Raw genomic sequence first — 15,887 nt, 5'->3', positions numbered from 1 at the left:
CCCATTTGCATACAGCCTGTTCCAGTACCTTTAAAAGACACTAAATGCAGGCCTATCTGTGATGGTGGATGGCACGCACGGCACAGGCGTGGCACATGCCTCCTGGTGGACGTGCACACCGACTCCCCAGACACATAGCCAACCTGTCTGTATCTGGTTAAACCTACAGATCTGCCATTTTACAAGTCGCAAGAAAGATAAAGGGGCATATTTAAAACACGGTGGGCGGGGTTGGGGATTTAGCTCAGCGGTAGAGCGCTTGCCTAGCAAACGCAAGGCCCTGGGTTCGGTCCCCAGCTTCGAAAAAAAGAAAAATAAAAAAATAAAAAATAAATAAAACACGGTGGGAACCTGGGTGTGGTGGTTCACATCTGTAATCCCAGCACGGTGGAGGCAGAGGCAGGGGAAATCACAGCCAGCAGAGCGCAGCCTGTGGTACGCAGCAGGGCCAGGGCTACATAGCAAGACCCTGACCGGAAAGATCAAAAATAATAAAACCAACAAATACAGAGCACAGTGGGAATGCAGGCCATAAACCTGAGGTGGAAAACTCTGCTATTCGACAAACACGTTACAAAGGAAGGAAGGAGACACACAGGAACCCGTAGACCAGAGATGATTTAAAAAGACGGAGCTACTGGTCACATGTGGCTCTAACTCAGAGCCCCATTCAAACAAACAGAAAAAAAAAAAAAGATGTTTTGAGATAATCATGGCGAGCTGAATGCTGATTGTTTACTAAAGAACTGTGGACAATCTTTGGTTGGGATACACTTCTGTCATTAGATTCTGTTGATGGATCCTAATCTTTTAAAGGTATGCAAGTGGGCTTACAGTCCAACAGTCCCATAAAGGTATTCCTTCCTGTGGGCTCACAGTCCAATAGTCCCATAAAGGTATGCCTTCCTGTGGGCTTACAGTCCAACAGTCCCATAAAGGTATTCCTTCCTGTGAGCTTACAGTCCAACAGTCCCATTGTAAAGAGACAATATTGTAACTTGGATGTGAATCCAGCCCACCCAGCCTAGTAACAGAGCATTGTAGAGTTGACTGTTGCCTGGGTGATCAAGTCACTGGAAATATTTACTGAGGATAAAATGCAATGTCAAACTTACTTCAAAATAATCTGAACAGGGGACTAGGAACACGGTAGCAGGAAGGAAGCTGTCCCTGAGCTGTTCATTGTCGTTGCTAGGTGGGATTCCCCAGGAATCCATTACACTACCCTCTCTATGTATTCAAGAAGTTCTTGATTAAAAAAAAAAAGTTTCTCTCATGAATGAAAAGGACCCAAAACCAAAACAGAGTCTAAATCCCTTGCCAAAGTCCTAATGTTATAACCAGGACAGCCAACTTACCAAGTCACACTTTTTACATAAATTTTCCCAAATATGCACCTTCCCAGAGTGCTTACACCTGACATGACATACCTTCTTTTCAAATGCTACTGAGAAATTTGAAACACAGGCCAGGCACACTTCACAGGGTTGCAATGAGGAATTTAGTACACAGAAAAATGCCAGTTAAGTGTAGAATAACCATTGGTAGATGGATCGTGACTAACGTAGTATTTGTTGGTGGTGTAATCTAAGTCTTTAAAAATGTATTGATCCTAATTTCTCTGATCTTAATAAAGAACACCAGAGCCTCACAATAATAGACTCATTACATAAGAATGTGAAGTTTTGGGCTGGAGAGATGGCTCAGTGGTTAAGAGCACTGACTGCTCTTCCAGAGGTCCTGAGTTCAAATCTCAACAACCACATAGTGGCTCACAACCATCTGTAATGAGATCTGATGCCCTCTTCTAGTGTGTCTAAAAACAGCGACAGTGTACTTACATATAATAAATAAATAGATCTTTTTAAAACGTGTGAATTTTTCATACAGCAAACCACTATTTGCTATAAAATATCCTAACACAGATATTCGTCAGATCTTATAGAAAAACTTATTAATGTCTTTAATATTAAAATACACTGGGTTGGGGATATGACTCAGTAGCAAAGTGCTTATGCAGAATGTATGAGATGCTAAGCTCAATCATCAGTGCTGAAATAATAATAATAATAATAATAATAATAATAATAATAATAACTATACTTATGGTAAGAAGCAAGAAAAAAAGTGGGCAGAGAAATCACAAAAGAAAGCAAACTAATGTGGGATTATTTTTGCTACTATAGACATCCAATTAAGTTTGAAATCAGATAAATAATGAATAATTTTTATTTACTGTCATGGTTTGAATAAGAACCCCTCCCCCATGCTCATATATTTGAATGCCTAATCACAAGGGGGTGGCACCATTTGAAAGGATTAAAAGGATTAGGGGTGTGGCCTTGTTGGAGGAAGTGTGTCACTGGAGATGAGCTTTGAGGTTTCAAAAGTCCATGCCAGGCCAGCCCCCTACTCCCATCTCTCCATGGGCATCAGGATAGGTACTTCTCCAGTACCCCGCCTGCCTGCTTGCTGCCATGCTTCCTGCCATGATGATAATGAACTAAATCTTTGAAGCTTTAAGCCATCCTCCAATTAAATGCTTTCTTTTATAGGAGTTTCCATGGCCATGATGTCTCTTTACAGCAATAGAAGACTTGCATTAAAATGTTATCTGTTGGGTTTTCTTTTTTCTAAAATTTAAATTTCACTGGACATCTTGAATTATTACTTGCTAACTTGGAACTTCCTAAAATAACTGAAACACTGATTCCTTCATAATCATCCAGACAGAGCAAGTCAACAGAAGAGTAGATGCCTGGAGCAATCAGGGAGAGACACCAACTCGGTAAGGCACCTGCCCAGAGCTACAGGGAGGACCTGTGGTCTTGGGGTCTCAGGCAGGCAGGAGAGAGGGGTCCAGCAGATGGAATAGGAAAGGGTTTTACATCTAGATGTATATTCCTTCTGGAAAGACGAGAGGCATGCTCCCCGCCACTTAGCAGCGGCCCTTTCATTTGTTCTTGACCGTATTGTGGAAATGGGGAAATGGCTTGCTTGCCATGTATGTATGAGGACCTGAGTTTGGATTTCCCTGGACCCACATAAAAGGCCAAAGTAGAGTTGCTGAATCTGGAACCACAGTACTCCTACAGCGAGATAAGATGACACCGTGGTGATCCATAAGAGACCCTGTCTCCAGGAGAAAAGGCCAACCAGCATCCAAGGCTGGTTTCTGACTTCCACATATGTACTATGGCACACACCCATGCACACACACACAGGCATGCACTCCACACACACCTGCACATACATATGCCCATGTACACGCACATGCACAGACAAACAATATTTCTAAGCTACTTTTTTAAGGATCGAAACAAACTTTCTTGTGATTGATCTAATGCATTGTAATCTTTTATGAACTCTCTTTTGGATTATTGGACGTGTGCAAGGGGAACTTTAAAACCCATGTGCTGTTCACCCAACTACAAACAAACGAAAAACTCTGCCAACTCCTTGCAAGCCTATGTCCCTGTAATGTATCCCTCTCCTGCCTTACCCTCTCACCCTGGAGAGTCATTAAAATAGCCTTCGTGTTATAATCATCCTTAATTTTCTCACACGTTTTCACATCTGTGTATACCCCTTAACAATGTGTGGCTTTCCGCATACCTTCAACCTTAACAACCTTCATATAACTAGTAGCCTGGACTATGTATTCTTCTTCAATGTACCTTTGTTCACTCCCTTTTTTAATAATGAAGTTAATTAACTTAATCATTAAATAGTCATGTTTGGTGCTATGCAATAGTCCATTATTTGGATATACCATAAATTATTTTTCTAATCTTTTCCTGATAGTCATCTAGCTACTTTCCAATGTTATGCCATCACCAAATGCTACCATAAAATTAATAATAATAGCATTATTATTAATATTACGATATTATAATAACATATTATGAACATCCTTGAACATGCCTCTTCATACAATTTAAGGGCATTTCCCTAAGACACGTAGCAGGGAAGAACTGAAAGGTCGAGAAGTGTGTGCAACTTCAACCATAATTCTACAAAGTGATTGTATTTATATTCCCACCAGTGGCAATAAATAATTTTTATAGTTATGTCCTGCTGAGGTTAATTGAAAACGCTCCTTTAAGGCAGAGTGGGTTCAAAGCCTACCCAAAATGAGCAGGAGGCCTGGTGCTGATGGGTCCTCCCCTTAGAAAGCAGGCCTGACTGACATGGCCAACAGTGATGGAGACTGCATCTTCAGGTTAGCCGGGAACAAGCCTTGCCTGGTATAGGAGAGACACAGAAGTTGCTGCTGCACCTGCCATGAGCTCAGGGGGCCTGTGTCGGGCAGGAGGGAGGTGGCCAGCAGCTGTGGCGGGAAGAGAGACCACAGGTTTGGCCTCCCCTGAGGATAGCCTTCTGAGAAAACAAATTCAGACTCTGCAGCATTTAGAGGAGGCTCCAGAGAAGTAGCCCTGGGGTCTCACGCCCGTGCCTGCTTTAATTTGTATTCTTTTACTGTAGGATTGTGCATAAAACCGTTTTAATGGTGGCTAAAATGCATGCCATATATTGAACATTCCCATGATAACAACACTTCCAGCAAAACGCAGCCCACAACTCCTCTTACATGGGCCGACTTTCTTCTTTTTGCTCAAAGAGAGTCGTATATTCTGTTTGAGTTTTACTTTTTTTTTTTATTGTCCAATATATCTTTATAAAAAAAGAAACCATCTACATTTATTGAAAATTCCATTATTTAACAAACATTCACTAAGCACCTGCTCTTGGGCACAGCAGAGTCCATAAAAAAAATTAAGCAACTTTACCATAGGGGACTCCCACTTGAAAAGAGACTGCAGACACAGGCCACAATAACAACCTCATTTACTGTGTGCTTTCCACAGGCAAGAGTCGTACTAGACCCTTAATGAGTGTAGCAGGCACAGCAAACCTGTCTTAGTCAGGGTTTGTATTCCTGCACGAAACATCATGACCAAGAAGCGAAGTTGGGGAGGAAAGGGTTTATTCAGCTTACACTTCCACATTGCTGTTCATCACCACAGGAAGTCAGGACTGGATCTCACACAGGACAGGAACTTGGAGGCAGGAGCTGATGCAGAGGCCATGGAGGGGATGCTGCTTACTGGATTGCTTCCCCTGGCTTGCTTAGCTTGCTCTCTTATAGAACCTAGGACTGCCAGTCCATGGATGGCATCACCCACAATGGGCTGGTCCCTCCCCTCTTGATCATTGAGAAAATGCCTTACAGCTCATGGAGGCATTTCCTCAAGGGAGGCTCCTTTCTCTGTGATAACTCCAGCCTGTACCAAGTTGACACAAAACCAGGCAGTACAAAGCCCCATCCAAGATGCCCATATTCTAATCTGATACAACTAATTGGGTGGCCCTGAAATTCGTCTGCATCATGCAAGGGGACCTAATACTATCACGAGGTCCTTCCTTAAACAGCAGGAGGCAGCAGATCAGCGAGATGGCCCATTAAGAAGAACTTGACCATCACTGATGACTTTGAAGATGGAAGGAACCATGAACCGAAGAATGTGAGTAGCTTCCAGAAGCTGAGAAGGAAATGGATTCTTGAACCAAGCATAGTTGTACATGCCTGCAATTCCAGCACTTGGGAGCTCAATGCTAGCCTTAGATACAAAGGGCATTCATGAGAAGCCGGGGCTACCAGAGACACTGCCTCAAAAACAAACACCCCCTCCAGTGCTCATGAAACACTGAGGAAAGGGGGGCATGAGGAACGTGGGAGTCAGAGGATGGGGTCCAGCGCAGTGGATCTGGTGTCACTGTACTCTCTGAACCAGCAGTTGCTATTACCCACACAAGCGTGGGCCCAGCAACATTCTAACATGGAACCGGGGAAGGTTAGCAAAGTCCTACACTTTCCTGGGGATATAAATACTAAAGCTCTTAATGGGTACTGAAAGAGGATGAGACATTTGCTTCCAGGTGTAGCCACTGGTAAAGTGTCCAGACTCCTGTAAACAGCCATCACCTATGCTCCAGTAAGCAACCCCTGTAAGCCAGTAACTGAATTAAACTCAATGGGTGGAGGGAGAAGAGATGGGAAGGGGAGGGCGTGGCTATGGAGGGTGGGGAAGAGGAATGATGTCAGCAGGCGTGGGGGCGGGGCAAGAGAAGAGTTTGGTGAACATGTACAACTATGGTTGGTTCATATATAAATATGATGGAGATGCATTATATACATGTATGCAAATGTAACAATGAAATTCACCGTGTGTAATTATTACATGTTAATCAAAAGCCGTTTGGTCCCTCGGGTGTGTTGACCACATTTCAAGTGTGTAGTAAATACTGTAGATGTGGTTAACCAGACCCCTGCAGAAAGTTCCATCGGGCAGGACCTGTCACTGCTTTTGAGCTGGTGGGTGGTTCTGTCTTTTCCGAAAGCTCAGCACCTCATTCACTTACCTCCTACTTTCATTGCCCCTGCCCTGCCCCTGCTCTAGGGACTCAAGAATGGATACATAATAACTAACCCCAGCAATTCTTTTGAACCCTAGGCTCGGTCCTGGAGAGATGCTTATCTAGTCCAAAAGTATCCATTCTACCGGGGGCAGGCTGTTCAATTCCTGAGCAAGCCAGGCTCTGGATTCCATTCTCAGAATCCACTTTGTGAAATAAAGTTTGTGTGGTGATGACCTGTAACCCCAGCAACCGGGAGGCAGAGACGGGGATCCCTGGGGCTCCTTGGCCACCAGCCAAATCCACTCGGCAAGGTCCAGACTGGTGAGAAACCCTGTCTCAAACACAAAGACAAACCCGAGGTTGTCTCTGGCCTCCACTTTCACATGCACAAGTGTATACACACACACACACACACACACACACACACACACACACACACACACACACACACACACACACAAACCCTAGGTTTCTCACTGCCAGTACCTTAGGAAAGATCAACCTTGTAGAATCTTTTATTTGGTTGTTCGGTTTGATTTGGTTTTCTTTTCTCTTCTTCTCCCACCCCACCCCCAAACAGGGTTTCTGTGTAGACCTGGCTGTCCCGAAACTCTGTAGACCAGGCTGTCCTCAAACTTAGAGATCTGCCTGTCTCTGCCATTTGAGCGTTGGAGTTAAAGGCATGCACTTCATCACCACCACCACCACCACCACCACCACCACCACCACCACCACCACCACGAATCCCTGCCTTCTACACCTTTCACATGTAGAGTGGTTATTTATAGGAGAGCAAGGGTGCTCAGAGGCATGAAGTATGTGTCTGGTTTTGAATCACCTGACAAAGCCTGGTTAACTGGGGAAATCTCCACTGAGGCCAGAGCCGCCTTCCCTGCTGAGTGAAGGGTGCCCCACACTGGCCCTGCTAAAGGAAAGCAGAAAGCAACCAAAGGAATATTGAAAACTCCACAGAGCCCCAGGCCTCTAATAAGCTAAGGCAGTGGCCACAGGGAAGATTATTTTGTGATCTAGCAATTGAGTTTGGAATGATGTCAGAGCAAAGGAAAAACCAATTCGTTGCTGGAATGACCTGCGGGTCTTCGTGGGAATGGCTGGAGGCGCTCCTGGAGACCCAATTCTCTCATCCCCCTGGTGACTCACAGCTGTGCAGAGCACGTACCGTGCACAATGCTAACCCTGTTTGGCAGGCTTCACAGCAGCTCCGATCGATTTCTCCTCAGCAACTCAACCCTTGTCCTCTTCCAAACAGCTCAGTGACAAACACAGAAGGAGGGGCCCTTCCACACCGACAGGCCTCACCACTGGCAGCCGTACCAGAACTTGGCTGCCTGAACAATAAATCCCTATGTGGTCTGGAGAGAAAGGCCACCCTGTACCTGCTCTGTGCGGGGCTATACACACACCCGAGCCCTGGTGGGGAGAAGGGAGGAGGTGGGACCCAAGGCCCCAGTCTAAAAAGAAACAGCCCTCCAGCTTCCACTGCAGAGAGGCAGCTCAGGAGCCACACCAGTTAGGAGACAGCCACACTCGGCTGGTTGGGATCTGTCCTAACCTCCATACCAAACGAAGCACCATGACATCTTCTATAAACTTACACATTACTAAAAAAGAGTTAAACTTTAAAGAAATTCTTTTAGCTACACAAAAATTGTGCTTGGCTAGGCCAACTGAGATCCATATTTGTGCTTAGACCTAGACCTTTTCAGCCAAGAACTGAATCAACGATAACACTCATTTCCTAGTGGGATATATTAGACAGGGACACATCTGCAAGAAGAGAGAGAAACAGAAGGAAGGAAGGAGTCCCTGGCCCTGGGAATTCATATTTGACCTCAGGTGCAAAGAACTGAACTCATCATACTTCTTAGTTTATGCCATACTTTGATTTGTGCAGGGCTCATTTTGCTTTTCACTTAATCAGCTTTAATAATGGACAAAGGGCTTGGAGCCACCCTCTCTTCTCGCTAAACGTGCCGAGCATATGGTTTCCCCAGTCTAACTAACCCTTCCACCCTAAGACTTCATTTCAAGCCAGCATCCATGTTACTTTGATTTTCTGTTTTAGCTAGCTTTATTGTAGATGCAGATCAAAGATGTCACACCGCCTCCTTTGGTGTGTTTCTTTTCTTTAATATTGCTTTGCCAAGCATCGGCAACTTTCACCTTTGTGTATATGGACGTGTCCAATGCATTCGTGTGTATGTGGGTGCGTGAGTAAATGTGTGCATGTGTGTGTTGTGGTAGGTGATCAATCCTGCTCAAATCGCCCCGCCAGCTGCCCACCCCAATATTCTGAGTTCCTGAGAGACACACGCGTGCGCGCACACACGCACACACCACGCACACACGCATGCACACACGTGCACACACACACACACACACGTACATGCATGAACACGTATGCGCACGCGCACAGCCTCATATTTAATATGCCTGAAACGGCTCAATGACTAGGCCACCCCAAACCTCCATGCAGGTAGCACACTCTCCCCTCAGATATTCCTGATTTATTACTTACTAAAACCTATATTCCATCCTGGCCACCCCCAGACCCAGCCTGCAGCCCTCCTGGGCCATGACCCCTGACTCTTACGTGTTGGCCGTCTCTCTGTCCTACACTTCTCAGGCCTGGCCTTCCGCCTTCCTGGCATGGGAGTTCTCCATCCTCCTTTCTCTCTTGGTCCCCTGGCCCATGAATCCTCAAATCCCGCCTCTGTCTCCCTGCCCAGCCATTGGCTGCCGGCAACTTTATTTATCCATCAGAACCAACTGGAAGCAGGGACCCAAAGCATCTAACATTCAGATTCTCACATGCGGATCCTCATGCAATTGAGGGAACTCGATTCACATCATGCAAGCGTTAGACCAAATCCCCTACATGTGTGTCCATGAGTGTGAGAGCAGCTGCACGTGTTCAGGTCAGAGGTCAACTTCAATTATCAGTCCTCATCTTCCACCTCGTTTTGGGAGGGACAGGGTCTCTTTGTTGTTTCACCACTACAAATGCCTCAGTAGCTGGCTCAAGAACCTCAGGGACTCTCCCGCAACTAGCTCCCATCTCCTCACAGAAATACTGGGATTCCATATGTACAGTGCCAAACCTGTCTTAAGGTGGGTTCTGGGGACTTGAACTCATAGCAAGCACTTTACCTTACTAAGCCATCTCCCAGCATCCTACACTGCTTCTACATTTGGCACAGGGAAGACTTTTTCACGGTGTGAATTCCTCCCAGTTTGTTCGTCTGTCCTCCCACTAATGGGCGGCTGGGCTCCTTCCAGGCTTGTGGGAAAAAAGCGCCGTGGCACACAGTTGCATCCTGCCCAGCTTGAGCTTCCCCCAAGGCACACGCGCCTAGGAATAGAATTGCTAGGCTGCACCAAATGTAACTCCTCGACCTCAGAGACAAGATCGCAAATTGGCCATAATGCCTAGCACTTCTTAGAGGCGGGTTCCTTCCCCTAACCCCATCCATTTGGTTTCTTTAAGTGTCACATACCAAAATGTTTAAATCAAGTTCTCATCTTAACTCTTGAGCAGCATCTCGGGTGAACTTTCCTGTGTGAAGGAAGAAAAAGGGTTGGACAACAGGAAGATCATCTAAGTAGAGCAAAGACCCTAATCCAGACACGGAGGTAGGACAGTCTGATGGGAGGCGACAGCCCAGTCGCTGTTTTACTTTTTAGAAAGCGGAGGCTCAGGGTAGAGGCAGAGCCAATCGCCCCATCTAAGATGCTCACACAGCCTCTTCTGCCCCCACTCAGCCCTCTCACAATCCCTGCAGGTGCAAGGAACAAAAGCCTGAAAGCAGAAAGCCCAGCCTGTGAGCCAGTCACTTCAAATGACAATGGGGTGTGGAGGTCCAGACCAGACATCACCATACAGCCAAATGCATATCTGTACCTGCTAGCCAAATGTTTTACAGTCTGACCAGCACACGGGTTGAATCCGATTCTTATTCTACTTCAAGGAGCTTGCAAGTTTCCTCATTTCTAGGATGGGATCAGGCATGAAGTGTCCAAGGGATGACAGTGGCAGAAGGAGACGCTCACTGCAGAAAGACTCAAAAGTTAACAACTGCCAGGAGAGTGATGTCGGAGCTGGGATTGATGTAAAGAGAGAAAGAACAAAGAATAATTGCCAGGCACCATGGCGCATGCCTTTAATCTCAGCGCTCTGGAGGCAGAGGTAGGCAGATCTCTGTGAGTTCAAGGCCATCCTGTTCTATATTGCAAGTTCCAGGCCATCCAGGATTATTACATAGTGAGACCTTGATAAAGGGTGAGGAACAAAGAATATATTTAAAATAGTTATGAACTCAGTTTCTGACTCACACCCTTGGCTTCCCCATATTCTCCTATTTCTCATGTTTAATTTGTTTTGCTTTGTTTTGTTTTTCAAGACAGGTTTCTCTGTGTGGTCCTGACTGTCTCTGAATTCACTCGTAGACCAGTCTGGCCTCAGACTCACAGAGATCCACCTACCTGCCTCTGGAGTGCTGGGATTAAAGGTGTGCACCACCACTGTGCAGTCTTTCTCACATTTCTTAAATGTTCCCAGCTTCTGGCCTTACTCAAACACCAGTGTTGCTCAGAGATCATCAATAAACATTCGTTATCTGCACTCCTTCTAGTTTTCATCCCAGAAACACTGACAGAGTAAATCTCTACCAGGTGCCTGGACCTAGGCTGAGCTCTGGGGAGACACGGATGGACGAGACGGGTTCAGTCTTGGCCCTCATCCCATCCCTACCCTCAAGGGGAAACAGAAGATTAAACAAAGACCGTTCACTTGGTCTGAGCATCACTCAGATCTCGTCAGCCCAAGACAGCCTCTCCCTCTTCCCCTTTCTCCCCTGAAACACTTTTCAGCCAATTGTGCAGGGTGAAAGAAATGGCCGCCTGCTACAGCCTTTGAAGAACGCTGACCAGCTTCGCAGATAGCTAAGTGGCTGCCTCGACCTCAGAGCATCAGGTGCTTCCTACAGAGCGGCCTCCAATCTGATACTTGATAGCTGGTGGTTTCCAGAGTCAAACAAATGTCAGAAACTTTATGAAGGGAGGCAGGAAGCAGAAAGGGGGCAAGGATTGGGGTCCAGGCCCCAGGGGAGCTCAATTAGTGAGTCAGACAGTTAGAGCGAAAGGGCATGTTCTCGGTTTCCTCAAGAGCCAGCTGGGAAGATGGCAGTCCTTAAGCTTCTGTCACTCAAAAGATTAAGAGAGGAGACCTCGGGTGCCCAAAGGGAATTCTGCAACAAGCCAGATGTTTCTGTTCTTCCTATGACTGTGCTGCTCTTGACCAGAGCCACATTTCTGGGGCCACCAAGAAGCCCCAGAAGAAAGCTGGTACCTTTTGAGACGGGGTGGAAATCCAGGCATAACTCTTTATCAACATGGATACAAAAGACTCCTCTGCCACCTCGCCTGGTGCACTGGGGCTTAGAATTCTCTCATGGAGTGTCGCCTTTCTCTTTAACTGGGAGCACACAATATAACCCATGCAAACCTCCCAGAGCCGTGTGTGTGTGTGTGTGTGTGTGTGTGTGTGTGTGTGTGTGTGTGTGTGTGTGTATTATGTGGGATTCAAACAAGACAGTAAGCCCCATGTTTCACTTCCCCACCTCCAAAATGGGTGTAAAAAGACTACCTTTTTTGTTCATACGAGAGTGTACAAAAGGTCAAGCCCAAATGCTCCTGAGTAAATGCAGCCAGATAACCACATGCTTGAGAGAGCTGCTTTCTGGCTGGAAAGATGGCTCGGTAATCACAAGCATTTGATGCCCTCTCATAGGACCCAAGTTCCCTTCTGTGAACCCATATGGGGCAGCTTGCAACCCCCAACTCCAGAGGATCTGACGCCTCTAGCCTCTGAGGGGACCTACATTCACATCCCCACATTCAAATACAGATACACATATACACACATAACCAAAAATAACGAATCTTTCTTAAAAGAGCATTGTTTCTTTAGTGCATTCGTGTGTGTGTGTGTGTGTGTGTGTGTGTGTGTTTGTGTGTGTGTGTGTGTGAGTGAGACGGAGAGCAAGGTGGGACATAAGCAAACCTTTCTACAGGTCCTGCTTATCTTCCATCACTTTTTGTCAAATTAATAAACTGAAGAAGTTGTCAGGAAACTCAGTCAGAGTTTGTTTCCCCTAAAGTCCGAGTTTTCTCCTAAAAGCTGCTTTCTCCGGTTCCAGGAGCTAAGGCAGAAAAGCCATATGGCTTGAGATGTTAGACACGCCCGGCAGCGAGCAAGGCCCCCACCATTTGTCGGAGGGCCTCTCTCCTTTCGACCCTCCTGTGGGCGGGCATCCAGATTGCAGTCGGGGTGCTCTGGTCTGCATCTTTGTCCTGACTGTTCCTAATTATTGGAGGGAACACCGTGGCTCTCTCTTGCCTGACCTCAGAATTTAAGAGCTTTGAGTCCTCATCTCAAACCATCAGCTTCATTTAAAAGGCATCCTCATCTACATCCATAAAAGTCGCTCGTGGAGCCCTGACTTGCCCCAGCTTTGGGAATGCTGTCGAGGATTTATGACACACCCTGGATCTAATCTGCCGCCCTTTAACTGCTGCTGTTGCACATCTGGCCATAAAAGCAAGGGCCGGCCCAACACGGGGACAAACACTTTTCTTTCCTAAGTGGCTGTACATCTGATCTCCCAGTGATAGGTGGGCTCGGAGGTAGTCAGCGGTATCGGGGTAGTCATTAAGTTAAGGCAGGTTTTGCAAAGCTTTTCCTCCATTCACTTCAGCTATAAAAATGATTCCAGTGCAGCAAAAGCCAGGAATAAAGAAGCTGCTATGGGAACAGGTGAGAATGGGGCTAGCCATCCTGGAAATGGGGATATCCAGAGGATATCCAGGAAAGAAAGCACAATTTTGGTTGAGAAGCCAACTTCGTTTGCTCAGAAGTCAAATCCTAGCTATTTTTCCCAGAGAGGCTCTTTCTCTCCGGTTGGGAGCAGGCAGGCTACCCAGAGATCCAACTTCTGATCTTACTGACCCTGATCCTTGCCCAGAGATTGCCTCCCTTATGTTTTGCCAAAGGAACCACTAGGTGGTTTAACAAATACGTTTTTAAGGCAGTGAAATTCTTTATTAGACCAATAGGAGGGGGCAGGGAGAACAATAATCTAGACCAGAAATGAACAGACTGCCGCTGGATCCCGTTTTACAATGCCCCGGACAACTCGTCCTGTGCACAGAATTGGCACATTTCGTGTGGTTCAGAAACTCCAATCAGATCAAGGTTCAACCGATCCACCCAGGGGAGAAGCTCTTCTGAACGTCTCCTCAGCTCCCCACCCCTGCCACTCCTCCAGGGCCAGACCAGCAGGAAGGGGCATTAAAATTATCTGCTGTGGGTTTTATGAGCAGCGATTGCTTTTAAAACAACAACAACACAAGGTCCTTGTGTGGCTCGCGGGTAACCTAAAACTCTCTAGGCAGAGTGCCCCCCCCGCCCCCTCTACACACACACACACACACACACACACACACACACACACAGCCTGCCAAGAAAGCCAGCGCGAGGGACTGGTGCAGCGACAACATTGGGAAGCTCTGCTCCAGCCAAGGCCGAGCTCCCACCGACCTAGGAGACGCCTCTGGGAGGGAGGAGGGGTGTCTAGGAGAAAACAGGCTCAGGAGAAGTTCGGGCAAGAAAACCCACCGGTGACAGGTCGCGTGGGAGTCAGTGCTACAAGTAAAGGCGGGGAAGAAGGAGGAGAGCAATGAAATTTTATTTCAGCAACTTCTCCAGGAGGCCTGCAAGGCACTAGACAGTAGAGTCGAGGACAAGGTCTGACACCTCCCTTCCCCCTCCTGTAGATGAGTGGCTAAGCGCAGGTGGGCGCGCGCAGCCGGGAGACGCACTTACCCTGGGGCCGGTGGTGCGGTGGCCGCCGGCCGGGGACAACTGCACCAACACGAGCAGCAAGTGGGGCGTGAGCAGACGGACGCGCGCGGGCAGCATGGTGCCAGCCGAGCCGAGCAGCCACTAGCGGGCAGCGGGCAGCGGGCAGGGGGGGCTCAGGCTAGCTTCAAAGCACTTGGTGGTGGTGGGGGGGGGGACCCTTGCGGCGGCTGGGAGTGGCGGAAGAGCCTGCAGCAGGGGCTGGCGGAGCCTGCGTCCGGGGGTCACGGTCATGAACGGCGGAGGCCGGGAGCTGGAGCGCGAGCGTGTGCTCTGCGCGTGGCGCCTGCTGCGCTCGGTCCGGCCCGGGCGACAGCAGGTTGGATGCCGGAGCCTGGGCCATGGGAATTCCCGTTATAAACCCCGGGGAGGGGAGGGGCGGGGCCCGGTGGAGCTGACTGACGGGTCGAGAGGCCTGTAGCAGCCGACCCTCTGGCAGGTGGAAGCCAATGGGAGAGAGACGAGAGGGGCGGTTCGTGGTCAGCCCCCCCACCTAGGAGCTACACTGGCTTCCCCGCCAGAGTGGGCTCCAGCAGAGCCTGGGATAAAGAGTAACTTTTTCTTAGCAAGTCCTCACTGGGAACCTCGGAGCGCACCAGCAGCCTCAGTCCCTCCTGAATGGTCACCTGGATAGTAAAGAAGCCTTACACACTTATCGTATTTTAGTTCTTAGGCTTGAGTTCCGTAGAGCAGGCAGGGAAAACAGCTCCGTTTTCCAAATGACCCAAAGCCAGTGAGAAATGTTTCCTGGGGACCACAACACCAAGGGCAACCTGGGAAGCCACCAGCTGCCCACGGTGTGAGCTGTGACCTGCCGAAAGAGGAGCTGGGGTGTTCATTTCTTAAAAAAAAAAAAAAAAAAAAAAAAAAACCAACTCCTTACAGGTGACCACAGCGGCTGCCGGAGGGAGGCAAAATGAAGCCCCTGAGGGTCCAGTAAACTACACCTGTGGCCCTGTAGTCCATGTGACAAAACCAGAGCATCCTGGCTAACTAGTCTGAACTGGAAGACCAAAGGAGCAGCTTCTCTGCAACTCTGGGGTTTAGGGAAGGGGAGTCCAAGGAACCCTGGTCCCGTATAGGGAGGAGGAAAGTTATGAATAGAGGAGTGTTCTATGAGTGCAGAAATCCTACAGACCTCCAAGGAAGGAGCGCTATTTCCTGGGATCCCAACCTGGATTGCATAGCTCAGCTCTAAGCAGACCTGTCAGGTGCTAGAGCTCTTACCCATAGTGGTCCCAGAGGCCAGCCTGAAAATGGTCACTGCTACATCACATCGCACGCACACCTCAACCCAACAAGGTGTCTTCTGCCTTCCCCGCAAGAGACCCGTGATTATCTCCAAATGTGGAACACGACTCATGGTGCGTGGTTTCCACCGGTCCGGACCCCTTCCCTTCCTGGAAAGAGATTTATTTCTCTAACCAGATTGAAATAAAGCCCAGGTTTCACAGCCCCCTGACTTCTCTGAGAGGTCCTGACAAAGATTAGCTCTGCTCCCCTCCAGCTTCTCTTCTCGATTATAAGA

General features: G+C 47.8%; 1 protein-coding gene across 1 annotated transcript in view; it reads right to left on the bottom strand.

Moving 5' to 3' along the window:
- Smoc1 (SPARC related modular calcium binding 1) overlaps nucleotides 1–14,419 on the bottom strand; it is a 194,771-nt gene extending 180,352 nt beyond the window's left edge. The window contains exon 1 of the mRNA XM_032908057.1: nucleotides 14,324–14,419. Within this exon, the coding sequence (XP_032763948.1) occupies nucleotides 14,324–14,419 (96 nt within the window). The remainder of the gene's footprint in view (nucleotides 1–14,323) is intronic.
- Nucleotides 14,420–15,887: the final 1,468 nt, after the last annotated feature.

This window comes from Rattus rattus, chromosome 7, assembly GCF_011064425.1.
Source record: "Rattus rattus isolate New Zealand chromosome 7, Rrattus_CSIRO_v1, whole genome shotgun sequence".
In the NCBI taxonomy this organism is placed as follows: domain Eukaryota; kingdom Metazoa; phylum Chordata; class Mammalia; order Rodentia; family Muridae; genus Rattus; species Rattus rattus.
The sequence above is the reverse complement of the archived record's forward strand: the minus strand, read 5'-3'. Positions and strand labels throughout refer to the sequence as shown.